The sequence below is a fragment of the Daucus carota genome, chromosome 4 (assembly GCF_001625215.2).
Source record: "Daucus carota subsp. sativus chromosome 4, DH1 v3.0, whole genome shotgun sequence".
Taxonomy (NCBI): domain Eukaryota; kingdom Viridiplantae; phylum Streptophyta; class Magnoliopsida; order Apiales; family Apiaceae; genus Daucus; species Daucus carota.
Window position 1 is genome coordinate 28,949,376 of NC_030384.2, and position 22,497 is coordinate 28,971,872.

Genomic DNA, 22,497 nt, shown 5'->3' on the forward strand with positions numbered 1-22,497 from the left:
ATCATACACTCACAAATAAACTAAAGGAAAACCAAAACTCTAGTCAAGGAGAGAAACAACACAACTCTCACCAAAGAGAGATTAATGTACATCAAACCGATATAATAATTGAAGATAAATAAACCTTATATATGGAGCAGAATCACAAAAATAAGAGAAAACGAATTGAAATCCACCCACTTGAAACAGAGAGGAAAGACAGCGAAATCTCCGATAATTTTAGATCTAAGTTTGTCAACTAATTAATTGATTTGGGGCTTTCCATCTGTGGAAACCGATGGAAATCCTAGCCGACTACGACAAAAGAGAGGTAAGATAGAAATAGGGTTAAGAGAGAGACTACACAGAAATTTTGATATATTTCATTCGATTTTATTTTATTGAAACTTCGTAAAAATATGTTCTGAGACAAAATAAACGATAAAACTTCTGTGTCTTATAGAGAAGTTATTTGTAGATGTGAAACATTAGAGCAGGCCCTGCTTGGCAACCAACATAAAGAAAAAATAAGTCCTTACTAAGCTTTGTTAGAGCAGACCATGTATTTCAGCTAATATTATAATCTGTACAGATTCACAAGACTTCCTTACTAAGCTTTGTTTTTTTAAAGTTGGTTTAAATAGTCATTTGATGCAGAACTGATGCACTCAAACCAACAAACCAAAAAGAAAATCTACATGTAATTGATCTGGACAAAACAATAAACATGAGCTAAAGAAAAATATTAAGATCTTCACTGGTACAGTCCATCTCAGTGATGGGATGAATAAGAAAAGACCTGCATATCATTAAGAAAATATAATGAGATCAAATTAACAACATTAACCAATCTTCCTCAAACAAAGCTGTCTATATACATGTATACAAACAAAAATCACAAAGGATTGTAAATCAACTCCATCTCAATATCTCATTCATCCAAGGGTATTAACAAAAGTATAGCAGAGCTGAGATATCCCTGGTCGTAGCATGAGCAAGATGATATACTGGTGTTGTTCGTAATTTGATTTGGAATCTCGACTTATATTCATATTAGTAGACATATCCACATGATACTCATTTTGTTTTTCCACTCCATTGTACAAAATTAAACCACAAGTTTAAATCCAACCAGTTTGCAGATAAATGTTTACGAGTACCTCCTTATATTCTTCACCAATCTCAGTTCTCACCATATAGATTTTGCAACCTTTTATATAAAACATCAATTTCATTCACCTTAATTTTCTATATCAAAATGGACTAAAGACTTCTTAAAACCTTCAACATTTTCAAACTTGAGATGAAAGCCATGTAGACAGTTGCTAACTCGAAGCAAGTTATGTGATACCTTGACTAATATTACATTGACAGATATCACGTACACAGGTGCACTTATGCTATGATGTTTGAAGGACATAACACATGAGGTCTTCCCCTATTTCCTTGTTACTATTCTTACACATGCAAACATAAGGGAAGGTGAGAGATTTCACTAGAGGCATTATAATTATTTAGAAGCTCTTACTACAAAATGCAAATGACAGCAAGATAAAATTTTGTACTGAAGGGAAAAGGAGGGATTATTTGCTGCGAGACAAGCTACAAGCACAAACAATCTTTTTACAAGTGTTTCTCCAAAATCATTACCCATACTAGATACTACTTCACTGAACTTAGTACAGCGTGTTTAATGAGAGCTAGCTATCAAGAATTTAATTGGTAACATAAAACAAACAGACCTGAGGGGACAAGGAACAGAATCCCAAAATCAGGGTTAATGCAACTATCGAATGTAAACTTAGCTTATTTCCCTTAGCAAAAAGAAGAAGAAAATAATGTAGACTTAACTTATTTCTGTAGGGAATTGAACAGAAATTTCTGTCCAACAGTCGTCAAGAGCCATCTAACATATCATCTGAATCAGAGTCACTTGCATTGTAACCTGAAAGGGAAAATCAGAGGTGGTTCAGTATTTGATGCACCTATAAACCTGCCAAGAGTAAAGAGGCTTATAGTGGGATTACCAGGTCGTTTCTCACTAACTTTCCAAACTGAAGATCGAACTCGAGCAGCTCTTGTCATCCATAATTTTGCCTGATTCCCAGAATATGAAAAAGTTATAACAAATAAGCATTTTGGGAGCTAAAGAAAGTATGTATTAAGGACATAAACAAAGTAAAACTGAATGCAGCAATCAAAAAATTAAAGTATAACTGTATAAGAAGACTTCAGAGGTATTTTGATATTCAGATAAGTATAATAACCAAAGTTAAAGTCCATGGACAAAATGATGAATTGCATCTTTCTTCTATTATCTACCGTATCTATGTTTTCGAAACCTTGTGTTCACCTGTCATAATCTAGTGTATTGGCTATATTTCCAGTAATATAGCATCACATACCCCCCCCCCCCCCCCCCAAAAGACCAAAAAGGCCAAAACCCCTTCTCAATATAACGGGCAATGGACTTTAGCGCACCTAAATACCCTTAGTTGGCCCCCTTGTGCCTTGATCATGTGTCCACCACTGCGTATAGGACTAGGAAGTGGTCAATTAAACTAATCATGGGCCAAACAAAGCTAAAGCACCACTAAACAAGAGGATTCAGTAGCCAAACCTAGCTAAAACCAGTGGTGTTCTTACTGATTACACACTTTACTTATTTGCCATCAAATTAACACAACTCTATATAATAACCACACAACCATGTTTGTTATAACAAATATGAACCTGAACACACAATATTTTTCATCTGCTTCATAAAATCTAAGAATTTTCAGTTCCACCCCCTCAACATTAAGTGTACAATCAAATTTTGTCAAGCTGTTAGCTAAATATTCTGTTATATACAGGAAAATTGACAAAAAAGCCCCAATTCTTTTCTTCACACCTCAATCATCTAAAATTTCCCCCCTTTCTTTATTACACAATTTCACATAAAACCCACCAAAGGGCATACCACTAATCACACAATCAAAACAAACATATCAAAAAATTCAAACTTTACTACTAAAATTCACACAAAGGGCAAACCCAAACAATACACACAACTAATATATATAAAGATTGAATCTTGGAAATCAAGAAAGAGAGTTGAAACCTTTTGGGGATCAACAGGAACCCCATAACCAGAATTATACATCTGGGAAACCAAAATTTGCATAGAAAAATCCCCTGATTTAGCTTCTTTTAATGTTTCTTGAAACCAACGTTTAACACAATCAGATACAACTTCAGACAAAGCCATACACTTCTTTTCACTGCTGCTGCTTGTTTCTCCCATGGTTTTTTGCTTGTTTACCTGGAATGTTCTTTCGTCTGGTCTTGTTGTTTGTCCACTGATATTTAAAAGGTTGTTTCGAACACAATTTTAAATTTTAGTGGGCCATTGTCTTTTAATTTTTTTGGTCGATATGGGATTTTGTTAAAAAAGCAATGAGGCGTTGTCCCGTTATTACTATATTCATCATTAATATCATATTCGAAAAATGATGTCGAATATCAATTATAAACGTTATATCATTTAACGTTTATGATATTCATCAAAGACGCTACATCATCTAGCATTCTTTTAGGATCAAGAGTAGCATTCTTTTAATTTAAAAGAACATATATGTATCATTTTGTTAGGGATTTTTAGTCTATACAACAACAAAATTAAGACTATATTTTCCGTAGTTGTGCAATAATTCATGTGATTTATAGGATTTAATAAAAAACCCAAGACCTAAATCTAACTATGGGGCCGTTTGGGTAAACCAAAAATAAGTGCTTTTTGCTTGAAGTAAAAAAGTGCAGTAAAAGTTTGAAGTAAATTAAGATTTATAAGTGATTAAAGTGTTTGAGAAAGAAGTAAAAGTCAGGAAAACAAAAATTAGCATTCTCAGCTTTTTATAAGTACTTCTTGACTTTTTACACAAATGATACGAATAAGTGTTTCTAACTTATAAATCGAGAAGTCGGGTTTTCAAGCCCCGACCAAACACCCCTGGTAAACAATGCTTTGACGATAAATGTAACAATTTTGATAACTGTACTAGCTTGCTTGAGATAAGTATATACCATATCTTAAATTCATACATTCATAGCCACCTCTTCTCTTGAGTATCAAAAACTCATATATTAGGATTTTGAGATGTGAGTTTGAAATTTTACTTTTTACAACAAACTCATGTACTTCTTCCGTCTTCTTTTAAATGTCCATTTCGAAAAAAATACATATACATTCAATAAACTTTTTCTTTGAATACCTCTAATTAATGTCTTGAATATGATGAAATAACCCTAATTAATGTCTCGAAAACGTGTGACTAAAAGAAAATGTCTCGAAAACGTGAATTCAACTACAACAAGTTTTAAATAAGTCAAACCTCGAAAATAGAGATTATAGGAATTAATTTGAAAAATTATCATTATATTTGTTTATTGAGTTGGGCTCCTTGGAGACTTATATTTGGGAGTATTTGAAGATCATATCCAATACCATTAGATTAAAACTACATTGAACGGTAGATTTGTAGAACACCTAGCAGTTCACTTTTAATTAAAAAGCTCCTTAACCCGTGCAAAGCACGGGTTGTTTTAAATTATTTTTATGATATATGTTCATCTTTTTTAAATTGAGATTATTTGTGTTATAAAAGTAATTTAAATTGTATATTTATTTATATTCTAAGTCATATTATATTGATGTCTATATGTACACATATACTCACTATGATATTTATTAAAATATAAATACAAAAAATATATTTTTACAATTTTATTATATAACTAAATTACCACCCACCTAAAGTTATTGAAAATTCGATATAAGAAATGAGATTCTTGCTGAATCAGAGTATTTGCCATATAGTTATATATTATATTTATAATTATTCTAATATATATAATTTTTTTTGAATCATAATAATTAAGTATTCTAAAAATCGGTCGGTTGATTGATTAATCGATAATTAGACGCATTTTTAATCTGATTTGGTAGAATTCGATTAAATCGATGATTATTTGGTAAAAACTGGATTAATTAGACGAACATCAGGGGGACATTTAAAATTTTAAAAAATAATTAGATATATATTATTTAAACACACACACACACATAATATTAAATTAATTCCAAATAATGATCATGTTAATATTTATAGTGAGTAAGTGCAGATTAGTCTCTTTGAATTAAATTACTCATTATTTTTGTATTATATATATAACAGAATTTGATTAAATTCGGTTAAAATCGACGACTAATTGGACAAAAATTGCATTAATTGGTTGAAAATCAGGCCGAATATTAGAATTTACAAAATTTATGGGGGATAATTTAAAAACATATATATAATAAAATTAATTCTGAATAATGATCATATTAATCATTGGATTAATCGTCGATTTTCTGATTCTCGATTTTTATAACATTGGATATTTATTTATTTATTATTAAATCATAAATATAAATATAAATATATATATATATATATTGGAGTTTTAAATATGAAGTAATTTAATGTATATTAATGATTAGACATTAATGTATAATAAATACGTTATTGTTAAAAGTCAATAATGATCTTTATATATATGAAAATATGTATTTTGAGTAAAGGGCAGTTTAATCATTTTGAATTAAATTACTCAAGGTTGTTCTATTAAATATATAATAGATTAGTGTATATTTCGAGTACTATTGAGTACCGTAGTAACAGTCTATGCATAAGATCCTAATTCCGTAAAATATGTTGTTTAACAGTTACCACTCCGTTGTTGTCTAAACTTTCTCCCCTCAACCAACGCCAAAGTTCTGAGAGACAACGGATAGATAAAGAAGCGCAGAACAAGTGCGGAACAAAGAATTACATAACAAGTGCAGAGCATCTCCTTGTGAAGTTCAAGATATCATGATTAATAAGAATAGATCCTGAGCCTTCAACATGAAAGTTAGAGTATATTGCGCGATGAAACCAGTCTCGAGCATATACCACACCAAAGATGCATAAAGAAAAATAAGGAGGATTGTGACACCACGGGAGAGGAGAAGAGCAGACGATGTATATGCTGGAAGAAGGACGATGGGTCAGCAAAATAGGGAGACAGTTTAGGGATACACATGATGAAAGAGAAGATATTAACGGAGAAACCGCCATCTCGAAATGACGCTCCACTTTTATTCATCTATGCTAAATAGTTTATATGGTGTACATATATTATACGACAGAAATAGTATGAAAACAGAAAATTTTAATTATTAATTAAAATCATATCAGCCATTGGATAATAAATGAATGAAGGGTCAAGATTCAGGACTCCAAATCTCCAAAATTTTGGGTCTTCACATAACTTAGACTTTATTTTGAAAGTGTAAATGAGCATCTAAATAGGGACAAAATTTTGAAATTAGAAATATAATAAAGGACGGAGGGATTATAAATTTGTAATGGACAAAACTCATACCTCGTTTCAGGTAACCAAACAACCTTTTAAATATATAAATGAGAACTCCGAGAATAGGTGTGATAAATAATTCAATCACTGAAAAAGAACGCAATTACAATTCCACTCTATAATTATTAATTCAACCCTCAGTCAGGCTGTGAAAAAAAAAACCGCTAATGTGAGTCCGTCTGAGATTAAAATTCCGATTTATTATGATTTGGGCCCAAGTCTTCTGTATTTCGAAGCGGCTTTGTTCATGGGCTGAACGAGCTTAACTGGCGGACCTTCGGGTACCAACTACTAGGCTGTGGGCCATAACAATTGATAACACAGCTCAAAATAATTATCCGAGTTATTATCAGGAAATAGATTTGGGAGTTGATTGTAGAATAGATGGTGTTGTATATACTTCTAAATTGCATTTCATATAATTTTATCTATAGAAAATGTTAGGTATTTAAAAAAATTGTCCTAATTTTTTTTCTCAAATAATGTGTCGAAGTCTGATTGATTGTATTCACTCCAATAAAAATGAAAACCTCTTGTATATACATCAATCACTCCAAAAAATTTCATTGTCTGCCACGTCATTGGTAAAAAAAATTCGAATTTTTTCTATACATAACATTAACCTTTTATCTATAATCCGGAATTGAGTATTTTTTTAATAAAGACAACTAGTAATCTTCGTTTCACTTTATAAATAAAAATTCAAATAAAAAAAGTGTTATTATATAGCTATCAATTATGTTAACTTCGGATAAAGTATCAGGTTCTATCCGTTGTGTCAAAATATCTTACTTGACTCATCCACCCCATCAGAGACTCATTTAAATCATCACAAACTAAATATATATCATTTTACCCACATCACTATTTATACATTTTTACTTAATCACTTATCAAATATCAACCATTTGTTTTTTTTTATCACAAAACTGTTGGAAAATATGGATAAAATATGGGTATAAGTCTCATATTGATAAGTCATATTTTGAGCATTATGACTAAGGGATGTATGAAATATGATGATATTCACTTAATAATGGAAATTATTATTTTCAACTAGAATTTGGCTCAAATATTATAGCAAAAATTAATCAGAGTTTCAGATTATTCATGAAATATTGTAGCTTGCAAATTTTAATATGATCCTATTTCAAATTATATATGGAATAGTGTGGCTTTCAAGTTTACACCAACTCCATAGTTAATGATATTTAATTATGAAAAAGAGTAGCGCACAAGTCCCTTTATACCAATAAATACTCCTATAGGTTGTAGAGTTTGAATCATCTAATCACAGCCTCTTCCCTCTATTAGTATCAAAATCCTACATCTCTTACTCTTGCTCGATTCAAACTCGCCGAAGGTGTCGTTCATGTTAACGACTCTGTAATTTCATTTTATCTCGAAGGCTATTGACTCAACACATAATGTGAGGCGAAATAGCTTTAAGGAAAAAGTTTCGACTGGACTCAGAGGATTCGTATCATCTTTAATATCATTCTGTGTTTGTTCATGAGTTTTGCACATGATTTTTTATTCAGATACACTTTTATCTGACTATATTATTCACGGGTTCTATTTACAAAACCTACTTCGGGTACTTTCATAATTGTCTTTACTATCTTCAATGCAAATAATTCTTTGATAAAAAAAAGGTGAAGACCACGTACTGTGAATATAAAATATAGATGAAAGGTAAAATATGGACATATTATAAGATATTCTTTTGATAAAAAATATAACTATTTCATGCTAGTTTCTAAAGTCATATACTAAAATTCCACGTCATTTATTATGATATCTATTAACATTGTATTACTAAAATCGAACCATTAAAAGCTGATCAGTTTGTCGGTATTTGGATTTAGAAGCTTCCATAATTTATAAATATTAAATAAGATATCTTGCTTTCATTTCATAACATTAATTACACAAAATATAGTTAAGTTTTCACCTTCTTGTTTTTAAAAGAAAATTCTACTCCCTCCGTCCCTATTTATCTGTCCACTTTTGAAAATTTCACGCATCTTAAGAAAATTTAAGTTGGATAAGAAACTTCCAACAATGCTCTTATTTAATGACTTAATCATGGTTAAATAGTGATGGGATTACTCCATTATCTGCAACACCAGTTAAAAAAAAGAGTAAATCTTCGCGTACATCCTTATACACTACTAACTCACGACCTAAAATTTAGGAACAGATTAGAACACACGTCTCCAGTTTTGCTTTCATTTTTGTGTTATCTATTCAATCTTTAAAAGTATAACTCATATCAAAAACTTATGTATATACATTATTTCTTTATTAATGCAATTTTTTATAGTTTTAAATCTTATTTTTTTTGTTATAAGACACTGAATCATATTTTCTATATTTCTATGAAAAAATAATATAATATATGAATATGTGTTAACAACATTTCTCAAATCAATATATCTATAAAATATATAATTTTTAGTGGACATAGTTATGTTCAAAAATAATTATACAAAAATTTAATATAATTTTATATCACATTGCATTCATTCTTTTGAATGAATAAAAATAAATTTTATTTCAAATTATGCTAAAAATATATATTTTGAAATAATTTTTTTTCAAAATATATAATCATAATAAACATCATATTTACCTAAAAAAAATAAAATGCACGACAAATTAAATAAATTAGTTTTTTAATAAATAAATGAATAATATAGTATCTAATATTTTATCACCCATCTAAACAAATTTCATAATATAAGTTATTTTATAAATATATCAGGCTCATTAAATTATAAAACAGTTATATAATTAAAGTTAAATATGTGATCATAAGGTAAATAAATAAACAGAAAAAAAAGATTTAGGTTAAAGTTTTTATAAGTGTATTTTTAATCTACAGTTGACTTGAAGTGATAAAAAAATCCCGAAGACGTAGAGGTGGGTAGAAGTTAAAACTGTTCCTAAATTATAGGTAGCGAATTAGTAGTGTATAAAGATGTACGCGAAGATTTATTGTAAAAAAAATATACGAGTATACTTCATAAATGCAGGCAACTAAACTTATACGAGCTGCTAATCTTCTGACTTTATATATAGTAGTAGCCACTAGCCTTAATATTTTTTCCTAGGAGATATCAAAGTCAAAGACCTTTTCAGGTTTTTAGATGATTTATGAGCATTAAACTAAACATATTTATCAGCCACGTTGAAAACATAAAAAAGGGTAAAAATGGAAAATTTTGCTTTGATTATATAAATGGACAAATAAATAGGGACAATTTTTTACATATAAAGTGGACAGATAAATAGGTACGGAGGGAGTATAAAATAAGATGTCTTTGTGATTTAGGACATGTTTATCTAAGTTCAATTCCAATGATGTGCCTTATTTTTAAGGATTTGTCTAGTGTGTGGTCATAGACACATACTTAGCGCGGAATTTTAAATGTTTGAGAGATTTTGATTGATGGGAAGGCTGTATATGCAGGGGTTCATCATTATTAAGATATGAGAGCCAATAAAAATGAGTCAAACTTATAGAATTCCGCGCTTAACATGTGCCCATGACATACCTATAAAAATCATATTTTTAATATATATTTAATATTTTATTATTAAAAATTATCTTTCATTGTTAAAGCGAGAGAAAGAGGGTGAGTATAAGATTTTATATTAAAATATAGGATAAGGTAAGGAGAGAGGTGCCCCAGTAATATCATACATCATTAAGACATTTTTGGATCTAACATTTTTTTAGTAAATACGATTTAAGACATGTTATAAGACATCTCTTGGACTTTTTTTAAAATCGTTTTTAGCTTTATTTTTGAACACATGAGCTTCGATTTTAGTCTCCCAAATCTTAATTGACTTCATTATAAAAACAGTGTGGACATGAAAATGTTGACCAAGGCAGAATGATAGTGAGGAAAGTACATATGTATGAACAAACATAAATTAAAGAGGCATTATTGATGATGGTTAGATATGTTATGCTTGTTCTAACTCATTTTAATTTAAAGAGACATCACTTCCTACCTTTTAATTCAAATTGTTTTTCAGAAAAATCTGATTCGGTCACTAAAAATATTAATAAAAACATAACTAATTTCATAGAGTACTGATTAGTGGGAAAAGATAGAGATGACAATAGGCCTCGCTTGGCCGGTGAGTAGCTTAAAAATGAAAAAAGCCTGGCCGGTGTGTAGAATTCTCAGGTGCAGAATGTTGATATATCAGAATTGACTTATTAAAATGACGGCGCCATAAACTATTTATTCCCTAGTCAACCTCAGGAATTAATCAACACATGTATATCATATGCACACGGTTATAGTTTCGTCCTAACTTCCATGGACGGTTGGTAAATTTCATTAGAACTCTATGCAATTATTTTGTAGCACAAGGATATAAAGGGTGTGCAAAAGGAATTTAAAATTTCTATTAAAAAAAAAGGAATTTAAAATTTATTAATTATTTGTTACTTTTCTGTTTTTGTAAAAGAGTGAATTATAATTGAAAATATATTGGAAATATATTTCTACTTGATTTCTACTTGATTGCATGGCTAGAGCTTAAAAAAAATTCATTTTAAACTGAAAAATGTGAGTTTATATAAACTAAGAAGTTAGGCGATGACTTAATTTAAATTTATAGGATGTATTCTGCAGGAAATTTATTTTATTTTTATAATTTTTCATAGAAAAATAATTTTATTACTCAAATAAATAATCAATCAATATACTAATATAAAGGAGAAGCGAGGGGCGTGTAGGTGGCGCCTCTCACATCGCTCCATTCTATATTTCTAATTTTTTGGAATTTTTGGATGAAAAATATCAAAAATTATAACTACCTTTTTAAGTTTCGGATATATTAGAAGGAAGTTTCAGAATCTAATTTTATTTCAGATTATTTATGAAATATAATAGTTTGAAAGTTTTAATCTGATTTTGTTTCAGATTATTTAATTTATTTATATAAAGGAGAAGCGAGGGGCGTGTAGGTGGCGCCTCTCACATCGCTCCGTTCTATTTTTCTAATTTTCTGGAATTTTTGGATGAAAAAAAAATCAAAAATTAAAACTACCTTTTTAAGTTTCGGATATATTAGAAGCAAGTTTCAGAATCTGATTTTATTTCAGATTATTTATGGAATATAATAGTTTGAAAGTTTTAATTTGATTTTGTTTCAGATTATTTAATTATGGGAAAGAGTAGCACACAAGTCTCTCTGCACCTATAAATACCCCTATAGATTGTAGGGTTTTGGATCATCTAAACACAACCTCCTCTCTCTCAATACCACAACTCCCCTCCTCTCTGGTGATAGTTCTCTTGCTTGATTTCTAACTCGGTGGTGCCGTTCTTCTACAACGATAAGTGAAGACTGTTTATGTAGTATTAAAAAAAATAAAAATTGTTGCAAGCAAAGGTAGTTATAGATTGCTATGTGGGAGTCGACAAATTCAAACACGAGAAAAGAATATAGTCTTGACATGATATTGATGGATGATACCAATAAATAACTATTAGTGATGTATGTTTGTTGGTTATTCTTTTATAATATTTGTTTTGTTCATCGGACATGTTTGTTGTTGTTAATTTTTATATGATTTACTTTGTATATAGGAAAATATGGTGGAGAAGCGAAGGGCGTGTAGGTGGCACCTCTCACATCGCTCCGTTCTATTTTTCTAATTTACTAGAATTTTTGGATGAAAAATATCAAAATTTAGGAACTACCTATTTTAGTTTCGGGTATATTAGAAACAAGTTTCAGAATCTGTTTTTGTTTCAGATTATTTATGAAATATAGTAGTTTGAAAGTTCTAATCTGATTTTGTTTTCGTTTCAGATTATTTAATTATGGGAAAGATTAGCACACAAATCTCTCTCCACCTATGAATATCCCTATAGATAGTAAGGTTTTGGATCATCTAAACACAACCTCCTCTCTCTCAATACTACAACCTCACGGATTTAAGTTAGATGTTTTTGTGCACAATCAATCCAAAAAAATTGGCGGAAGGTGACAATGTAAGAACATGATTACTTTTCAAAAAAACACAAATAAAATTAAAATTCGTCGTGCTTTAAATTGTTAATTATGTGTATAAATTTATTTTCATTTTTTCATCATGAATTATAGTCCAATTTTGCAATTTTATATATTAATATTGGTATTATATCAAGATCTTTATAATATAAAATTTATTTTATCCTACAAATATTAATTTTGAAACGTTAATATAGTTTTCATAGACAGCCACAAAATTATTTTATTCTACAAATATTAATATTGAATCATTAATATAATTTTTATAGGCCGCTGCGCGACTCAACTAGTTTATCAAATAGAGAAATATATACCTCTCACGGATTGTCTCTATGGAATTTTCTAACGAAATATTATCCGATCACAATCTTTCAAAATTTCCGCGACCACGGGTACATCTCAGGGAGTTCCAACGTCAAACTGATCTTACAAGTATTGTATTACTTTATATAAACCTTTTTTTTTTTAAGTAGGAACCGCAACCGCTATCTTTTGGATGCGTACTGGGTAAACCCACAAACTCACGTAATAGCCTGCAAACCACGTGAAAAGCTCTATATATGTTTGCAAAGCACCTCTAAAAAGACAAATTTTATTTTAAAATTAAGTAATATATAATATGGAAAGATCATATATTGCCATAAAAATTCTAATCATATTATTTAGAGCAAAACTTTACTCCCTCCGTCCCATATTGAGTGAGCTGGTTTGACTTTCACGGAGATTAAGAAAAAAGTAGTAAGTTTAGTTGAAAAGTGGGTAAAATAGTGGGACCTATCAATATTTAATAATAGATTTGAGATAGTGGATGAAGATAGTGGGTGTAATAGTGTTTATATTATTATAGAATGGAGATAGTGGAAGAAAGTTGTGGGTGTAATAGTGAAAAGTAGTGTTCAAAAATAGTAAGTATGATAGGTTCATTCTTTTTGGGACGTCCCAAAAAGGAATAAGGGTCATATAAAATGGGACAGAGGGAGTAGATTATAATGTATAAGAGCATCTCCAACGGCGTTGGCTAAAAGTGGTTGGTAAAATTTGTCGAAGTTGTAATGCATTTTACTTCAATAGTATTGGTTATATTGGTTGGCTATATTTCAGAAATAGTAAGTTATTATTCTTTCAGGTTGTTATAAATAGAATGCATATTCTCATATGGTAATAAATGATTCGAAATCTAGCTACAGATATTGCTACAGGCGTGTAGTGGTTGGCCAAATATAGCCAACATCAATTGGTTGGCTATATTTTTAGGGAAGGGTTATGTGTGGTTGGAGTGGAGCAAATTTCACACATTATCTGTAATTTTTATTTATGATATGTTTTAATGAATTTTAGTTAAGGGTTTTGATGAGTTGGAGATGCTCTAATGCACTTATAGATTACCTTGGACGATTATACGAAAGGAAAGGTCGTGTGCTCCTAATTTTTTTTTAAATTTATTTCATAAATTCAGTTGGCAACGTATGACTGGTTCAGCTTACATTAATAATAATTGGATCACTATATGCACATCAACCACCTAATTAAAATAAGTCAATTGTCTCCAACGTCATTTGGAAAAAATTTTGACAAAAAAATTTGGGGTACACTACCCTTATAAGTTATATGAACGGTCTACATTTAAAACTGTATTAAATAAATTTGCAAAGATAATAAATGCATTACAATTTTAAAATTCTACAATTCTAAATTCACCCGCTATTTAGAGGTGTTCGTGGTGCGGGCAGTGTATTAAAACAACAAACTAACCCGCGCATGCGGTTTTAGAAAATTCGTAAACCGCAACGCGCCGCACAATATAAAAACTGCGTGAACCACACCATAAAACCGCGGTGCGATTTGTGTGGTTTATATATTCGAAAAATTTATATTTATGAATGATAATATAAATATAATTTTAAATTATTTATATATAAAAGTAATTTTTATAAAGGATTTATATATATCTTTACAAATTTAGAGTTATGATACTCATCAATAGAAATATAAACTAAAACATAAGTATGATAATGATGAATATGAAAAGATTTCAATACAACAAATTATTTTATAGAAAATAGATATAATTATAATATTTAATTTATCATCTTAGATCCGACCTTAATTTATATTGGAAATTTATTAAAATTAAGTTGAGTAATTTGAACATATACACAGATCATAATAAATTATCTATATATATCATTTAAATATTTGTAATTATATTTGATATATTTGAAAATAACGGTGCAGTGTGGTTTGAACAACGCTTGTATAATGTCAAACCGCAACTTGCGTCGCACCACATGGTTTGTTAAAAATTCCAACCGGCAACTGACTAACGAAAATCGAAAACTGCATTTGTGGTGTGTGCAAAGAAGACGGTTTATGCGATGCGGCCGGTTTCATAAACTACTGTATTAGTTTAGACATTTGTACTCCGAGTACAATATTGTCAATGATCAGTGTGTACATGTACTTGTCTAAAGTTAGTCGTAGGAGATACTACACAGCTCAACACAGATATCTTGACCACTGAGCCATGTGACGATGTGTCGATGTGAAACTGTATCTTGGGTAGCGTTTGAAACCATGCATAATCCAGCAAAGCCTATGACTCTCTTTTCTCAACAAACAACTCAGTAGAAAATGTAGGGCTCCAGTCTGTAGCTCAGAAACAAGAGTATCTGAGGGCTAAAATTACTACTCCCTCCGTCCGAATAGGTAGTGTACATTTGTTGCAGACACGGAGATCAAGAAAAAGTTGGATGAAAAGTGGGTAAAATGACGGGACTCATTGTGGAGGAAAGTAGTGGGTGTAACAGTGTTTATATTATTATGAAATTAAGATAGTGGAAGTTGGTGTAATAGTGTTTTACATTATTAAAAGTTGTTATTTTAGGAATGTATAGAAATGATAGAACATCCCAAAGAGGAAACTGTATAGAAATGATCGGGACGGAGAGAGTAGTAATGCTCACTTGTGAGTTGTGAAGCCCGGAAATCGGGAAATCTACCAATCCTATGAAGATTTTGCAGATTCGGAGTCGAAGAATATAGGCAGCGACAGATAATAAATATTGTGTAATTTATTGGGTTATTCTTGGCAGTACTAAGCTTGTGAGGCAATGTAGGGTCTTAATTTCAAGTTAGTTAACTGCTTCTACTAATTAATTTGCTACTTCATGCAAACATTGGTAAATTCTTGAATAGCTTTAGGGGCTTAAATGCGAGTATCATATCCCTGGAAGATTCTATATATAATTTACAAAAATTGCACCTAAATCAATTATTCCACCTGTATTATAATCATTTTACTAAAATACTCCTATTACTTTTGAATAATGACAAGATGATTTAATTTGTGCGAAAAAAATCAGAAGCAGATCGCGGAAGGACATGCATATCTGCCGACATTTGAAGGGACATACGGTGAAATATTTTAACTAATTGGTACTCCCTCCGTCCCTCCCATTTCTTATCGTTTGGGTTGGGCACGGAGGTTAAGAAATATGTATAAAGTAGTGGAAAAGAGAAAGAAAAATGGGTGAAGTGGTGGGACCCATTGATTTTTAATGTATAAAAAGAAGATAGTGGAGTAAAAGTAGTGTGAAAAGGAAAGAAAAGTGAAGAAGTGGTGGGACCCATTGACTATTTTGGGTAAGTTTTGAAATGTAAAGAAATGGATGGGACATCCCAAAAAGGAAAGTGTAAAGAAATGGGAGGGACGGAGGGAGTACTAAATAATTTTAATTCCGATTAGTGATTCAAATTGATTTAATTTAGATATTCATTTATCAAATCCTACTTTTAATTTCAAAGATTTTAGCAAATTGGTAAAAATAAATCCATGATAAAATAAGCGCAACTAAAGAAATTTGTACATGCAAATCTATACTATATTATAAAAAGCAAACATGGGTATAATTTGTAGTCGTACAAAATTTTGGTTTGGTACTCTTGGTTTGGTACTGTCCTCTAAAACTAAAAGTCTACAACATGTAGATATCTATTAAACAGTTTCATATACTAAAAACACTCCTTATGTATATTGATATCGTTTTAAATATAATTTATAATTAGTTGAAAAAGTTGAAACTACTGTTAATAAAATATATTAATATTAAAAAATACTTATACATAAATGTATAACTAATTATAAATATAAACTGTCACATATTAATATCAGAAAAATATTTATAGATAGATAATAAATTATGAAAGCTAAATATCCGTTAGAAGATATAATCACTTGGTTACTATAATTTAATTAAATATTCATTAATATAAAAATACTAATAAAACAGTGTTAAGATTTTAATTATAATTAATAAATTATGAATTATATACCCACCCGTGCTTTGCACGGGTTAAAGGCTAGTATAGATAAAATCACACAACTACCTAGGCGTATACTGGCATAGGAATTTAGGCTTAGAGAAATTAGTAAAACTACTATTTTTTCTAAAACTTATACGTTGATTTACTCCTGCAAAAAACATTGAGTGGTTGATTGATAGTGAATATTTTATAAATATTCTATATGATTTCATTTTCACATTTAATTATATTTTATATTTAATTGTTTTAGAATTTTATTGTAAAGGACAAGGAGTTCCTAAAATTGGAAGGATTTGAAGAAGAAAAATTTAATTGGACTTTTTTTTGGATGGAAATTTGATTTATTTGCTTACACTTATTATTGTATTGTTTAGCCAAAATTTCGTACTTCATATTTTGACAATCTTATAGCCCATGCAAAATTTAGAGAATTTCTTTAATCTATAGATGGTCCAGTAGCCAAAAATCCTACCCAATAGCCATTAAAATAGGCTTGATTTTATTTTAAAGAAATCATTAATATTCGAAAGAGGTTATATATATTTTATAGGACACATATTTTCTCTTTAGTCAAATATCTGATTGATTAATTAGGGTAGGTAGTCATAATTGCATTAATTCATGCCGGTGGGGATACTTAATTCTGGATATTTTTAATTAATTAATAAAATTCTTACTTGTCTTAACATAATTCATTTAATAATATCTCAAAAATTTTTGTATTGTTGCTTACTTAGTTGAATTTGATCAAAACTAACTAATTTTCAACAGATTTGTTTATGTGGTATGTGTTCTCCTATATTATCAGGGGAATAATTAAATGTTATTTGATAGGTATACGACAGCTTCGTAATTCATGATATGTCTTTTTCTATTTTCTTCTTAATTTATTTTTGTTTTTCAATAAATATCTCTCTAATTTATTATGAGTTTTGTATTTGGGATTTCTGTACGTATTTCTATTTCCGTATGAGAATCTGTATTTTATTTTCATACACAAAGTTGCAGATGTGCATGATTTTATTATATCAGTTCATTGACCGGATCATGAATCGTAATTATGATGGTTGTTTGAATATATTTTAACAAATTAACATATACCCTTCACCACTGTAATATATAACATATATTTAGAATTTTAGATTATATATATATTTTCATAAAGATCGTTAATTTCACTGATATTAGCAAGAAATGTCACATTCAATGATAATTAATTTCGGTGATAAAGAATCTTGAGTTTTTGTTAACAATTACTTTATTTTAGAAACATAGAGTAGTTGCCAAACTGTAGCATTATCAAGAAGAATCTTATTTTGTAAAAATAGAAGGTATAAATAAACGTAAGTCTGTAATTATTTCAAAGAGGCCTCAAAATTTCTTCAAAGAAGGGATGTAGAAAAAGGAATACCCTACAGGGGACCAAAACAAAAGATACACTGTAGTATTACATATTTTTTTGGTTGTGAAAATATATAGTTAGAACAACTATTTTGGAGTTTTAAAAAAAAAAAATCTAATGTTATATTATTCTGTAAAATAATAGTGTCTCAGTATTCCTAATAAAGCCTGAGAGTAAACTTAAAAGTTGTGGCCAAAATCTGCACCGATTTTTAAAAGTTGCCCAGAGTTCCAAATTTTTAAAAAAATAGCCAAATTTTGGCGTCGCTTTTAAAAAGTGTGGCTCCCGTTAAATATCACTAGCGGGAGCCACATTTTTGAAAATCGGGCCAAAGTTTGACCATTTTTCTGAGAATTTGGAATTTATTTTTACCCTTCTGTCCGTTACTCCGTTAGTGACATTTAACGGGAGCCACACTTTTAAAAAATGGAGTCAAAATTTGGCCACGTTTTTGAGAATCTGAAACTTTGACCAACTTTTTAAAAATCGGTGTAAACTTTGACTACAACTTTGAAGTTTACTCTAAAGCTTGATCATATATATTTATTGTAAAAAAGACAAATTAATAAAGTGGAAAAGAGTTTACTAGAAAAAAGGAAAGAAAGAAGATAGAAATAGAATGGTGGAGAGAAATAATTTGGGGCCATCACACTTAAATAATGACATACCTCACCGTCCTGTTAGGGGCAATAAAGATTTGAGTATCACTTCTCAACCCCACCGGCCACCAAAATTTCACTATATATACCTCCACATCCTCTTATCATTTAAGCACCAGAGCTCCCTCTCTCTCTGTATCTGCCTTGCACACTAAAAATAAACAGAAATTTACATACACATTGCTGTAAACATGACTGCTCAGGTGGTTCAGGAGAAGAATCTCACAGGAATTCATCACTTGGGAATGGAAACCTACTCCCAGACATCTCATAAGAGGTACTAATTGCGTTCCTGCTAATTTCCTCATGAAATCATCGGTTTTTATTTGTTTGATTAATCGACTTTCCGGTCGAAAGTGGTTGTTTACAACTTTTAAGACTAATCATATGGATCGTATGCAAAATGACGAAACAATCATTGTTGATTTTCAAGTTGATAACGATAGATTCCATCATGTTGCCTGTCGGATCCTTTGTGTGTGGTCCTTGTACATTGCAGCAAATTGTCCTTTTTCTTTTTGTTTATAATATTAATGATTGATCTCCGCATTTTTTGGTTAATATCATCCTACACCAAAATTTACAAAAATATCCATGTTTCCAAACTTATTTTCAAAATTACGGTCAAAATTAAATTGTTTTTTTTTTCAAGTTATAACAGTTGCAACTAAATTGGCATATATGGTGGCACCGTATTTTGAATATTTTTAAAATTTTTAAAACTCCAATATTATTGAAAAGCTCCTTATTATTACTCCCTCGTCCCATTTTATTTGAACTAACTCTTCTTTATGGGTGTTCTAACAGAAAGAACCTTCTATTTATAACATCTTTTTAAGATTATTAGAAACCACATATTCATAAACTACACTCATTTCATATCAATTGACTCTCTTTATGCGTTAAAAACCGTGCTAGTCAAATAAGCTAACAGAACGTGGGACGGAGGGAGTAATACATAACTTGTCGGTATTGAACAATGATTGACAGGTTAGAGGGAAAGGTAGCAATCGTGACAGGCGGGGCCAAAGGCATCGGAGAGGCCACAGTTCGACTCTTCGTCAAGCACGGCGCCAAAGTTATCATCGCAGACGTCGAGGACTCACTCGGAAACGCACTCGCCAACACATTAAGCCCCTCCGCTACTTACGTACATTGTAACGTCAGCTCCGAAGAAGACATCGAATCCTTGATCAATTCCACCGTCTCTCGTCACGGACGTCTCGACATCCTCTTCAACAATGCCGGAGTCCTCGGAAACCAATCCAAGCACAAAAGCATTCTCAATTTCGACGTCGACGAGTTCGATCGTGTCATGAACGTGAATGTCCGCGGGGTGGCCTTGGGAATGAAGCACGCGGCTCGTGTCATGATCCCGAAAGGCCACGGCTGCATTATTTCGACATCTAGTGTGGCCGGAGTGATGGGAGGGCTCGGGCCCCACGCCTACACGGCTTCTAAGCACGCGATTGTGGGATTAACAAAGAACGTTGCATGTGAGCTAGGGAGGTACGGGATTAGGGTTAATTGCGTTTCTCCATTCGGTGTGGCGACATCGATGCTTGTTAATGCGTGGAGGGGGGACGGAGGAGGGGACGAGGAAATGGACATGTATTTTGAGACGGGGCCGAATGAGAAGGAAGTGGAGCGAATGGAGGAGTTTGTGAAAGGGTTGGCGAACTTGAAGGGTGAGGCTTTGAGAGCTAAGGATGTTGCGGAGGCAGCTCTTTATCTTGCTAGTGATGAATCCAAGTATGTTAGTGGTCATAATCTTGTTGTGGACGGGGGAGTCACTTCCTCTAGAAATTGTGTGGGTTTGTAATAATATTGTGACTAGATTATTTAGTAAATAAAAAGGATCATTTAGTTTGATATTTGTGATCTTCGATCTTCAATCCGGAAGAGTTGTCTATGGTTTCACTTCACAACTGACTAAATGAGTTATGCATGCATGGGATTTAATAGAACTCGTCAAAAAATGAGAATCTAAGGGTATTTGATTTTATAACTAGCAAATTATCTTTAACATTTAGAAAATAAATAAGTAAGAAATTATTTTGAAATGGAAGTAACTATATAAGAATATATTTACTCAAAAACAACTATATAAAAATATATTTGAAAAAGTAACAAATAAAGAAAACACTAAATACTAATTAAATGTTTGTGTGACTCATATGTTTTTAAAGAAATAAGAATAATCAAAAAATATAAGAGGATAATAGCTTGTAAAAATCTAGATTATGAGGTGTTGTTTTAAGATAATTTAAATAGAAAAATAATATTAAAAATCACCTAAATATTCATATTTTTGCGCTGTCAGATCTTTTATTTAAGTGATTTTGATAGTTGAGAGGGCATTTTCCATCCAATCCAACTTTCAGGCAACCTTTATCATCAAATTAATTTTAAAATGTCACTTTAGATTTTTTGGTCCACGTATTTATAGTTTTTTTTTTATTTGTCTCCTTAAGAGCATCTCCAACCATGAGAAACTCTTATTTAAAAACTTATATGGCATACCAAAAATTAAAATTATAGTCAATGCTTTCAAAAAATGATACTCCAATCATATCGAATTATAGCGGCCTCTTAATTTATAATTATAGTCAACCTCGACTATATTTGTCGATCCACTACAATTATAACAATTTCTTATTACTATTGGTTAAGAATTTGCTCAACGGGAATAATATTTTTTAAGGTATTGACCCTATTAATTGGCTAAATATTAAATATAAAAATGTTGTTATTATTTCAAATTGTTATAAATCGATTGTATTGTTTTAATATGATAATTGATGATGTGGCATTTGCTGCAAATTTGTAGTGGTTCGATAAACATAGTCATGCATAAAAAAACTGGTTAAAATTATAAACAAAAGAAGAATATAATCTAGATTGTGATATTTTCATGAGATTATCTATATTTTTCATTTTGACATACAAATTCATTCATAATTGAAGTTGATTTTAATTATCAATTACTACACAACAAACAAGCTAGTCGGCCTTGGGTAAGGTGACCAAGACGAACGCCTAAGGCACCACTATCCCAGGGCATCAAATGATCTATGCATATGTAATATATAATGATAAATTTATGTATTTATATATTTACATGTTTGAATTGATTGTGTTGTTAATCTTAAAATAATATTTTTATTATGTCATTGTATATTAATTTGAATGTATATATATATATATATATATTTTTTTATGATCTTGAAAAATAAAGATATCATTTTCAAAATTCGTCTAGGGCACCCAAATCTCTAGGGCCGGCCTGCAAACAAGTGGCTATCGCAATTCATTCTACAGCTAAATATTTTCATAATTGAAGTTGATCTTAATTATCAATTACGACGTAACAAACAAGTGGCTAGGCATGAACAATGAACAGTTAGTGCGAAAAAGTTGTAGGAGTATGACACATGAAGTTGACTTTGATCAAGATACTCCTAGGTGAGAACACGAAGATCACCCCACCTAACTGTCAAAAGATATACAGTAGTAGAAGTCAAAGAGAGTTGGTTGTTGTGTTTATTTTACGGCTCAGTTTTGAGGCTGCCAGGTTTAATCTACTGGGAAGTGGGAACACCATATAAAAGCGATCTCCATGTTCTTGCACAACATGACGATTGACGG

The 22,497-nt window shown here is 30.6% G+C and overlaps 2 protein-coding genes across 2 annotated transcripts; one reads left to right on the forward strand and one right to left on the reverse strand.

Annotated features, from left to right (window-relative positions):
- Positions 1-496: 496 nt before the first annotated feature.
- Positions 497-3,313, reverse strand: LOC108216868 (uncharacterized). The gene is made up of 4 exons (XM_017389722.2): positions 3,083-3,313; positions 2,007-2,076; positions 1,830-1,924; positions 497-778 (listed from the first exon to the last, which is right to left on the reverse strand). The coding sequence occupies exons 1-3, from the start codon at positions 3,263-3,265 to the stop codon at positions 1,875-1,877; spliced, it is 303 nt and encodes a 100-aa protein (XP_017245211.1). The 5' UTR covers positions 3,266-3,313; the 3' UTR covers positions 497-778; positions 1,830-1,874.
- A 15,534-nt stretch (positions 3,314-18,847) lies between these two features.
- Positions 18,848-20,720, forward strand: LOC108217987 (short-chain dehydrogenase reductase 2a). The gene is made up of 2 exons (XM_017390902.2): positions 18,848-19,126; positions 19,840-20,720. Exons 1-2 carry the CDS (start codon positions 19,041-19,043, stop codon positions 20,669-20,671), a joined length of 918 nt encoding a protein of 305 aa, XP_017246391.1. The 5' UTR covers positions 18,848-19,040; the 3' UTR covers positions 20,672-20,720.
- The last annotated feature ends 1,777 nt before the right edge of the window (positions 20,721-22,497 follow it).

Bases quoted from the DNA above. Each gene is read 5' to 3' on its own strand.
- LOC108216868 (XM_017389722.2), bottom strand. From the start codon at position 3,265: ATGGGAGAAACAAGCAGCAGCAGTGAAAAGAAGTGTATGGCTTTGTCT. The intron at 2,077-3,082 runs GTTTCAACTCTC...TCTGGGAATCAG, and splicing joins TTCCTGTTGATCCCCAAAAG to GCAAAATTATGGATGACAAG. The intron at 1,925-2,006 runs GTAATCCCACTA...TTTCCCTTTCAG, and splicing joins AGTTAGTGAGAAACGACCTG to GTTACAATGCAAGTGACTCT.
- LOC108217987 (XM_017390902.2), top strand. From the start codon at position 19,041: ATGACTGCTCAGGTGGTTCAGGAGAAGAATCTCACAGGAATTCATCAC. The intron at 19,127-19,839 runs GTACTAATTGCG...AATGATTGACAG, and splicing joins TCCCAGACATCTCATAAGAG to GTTAGAGGGAAAGGTAGCAA.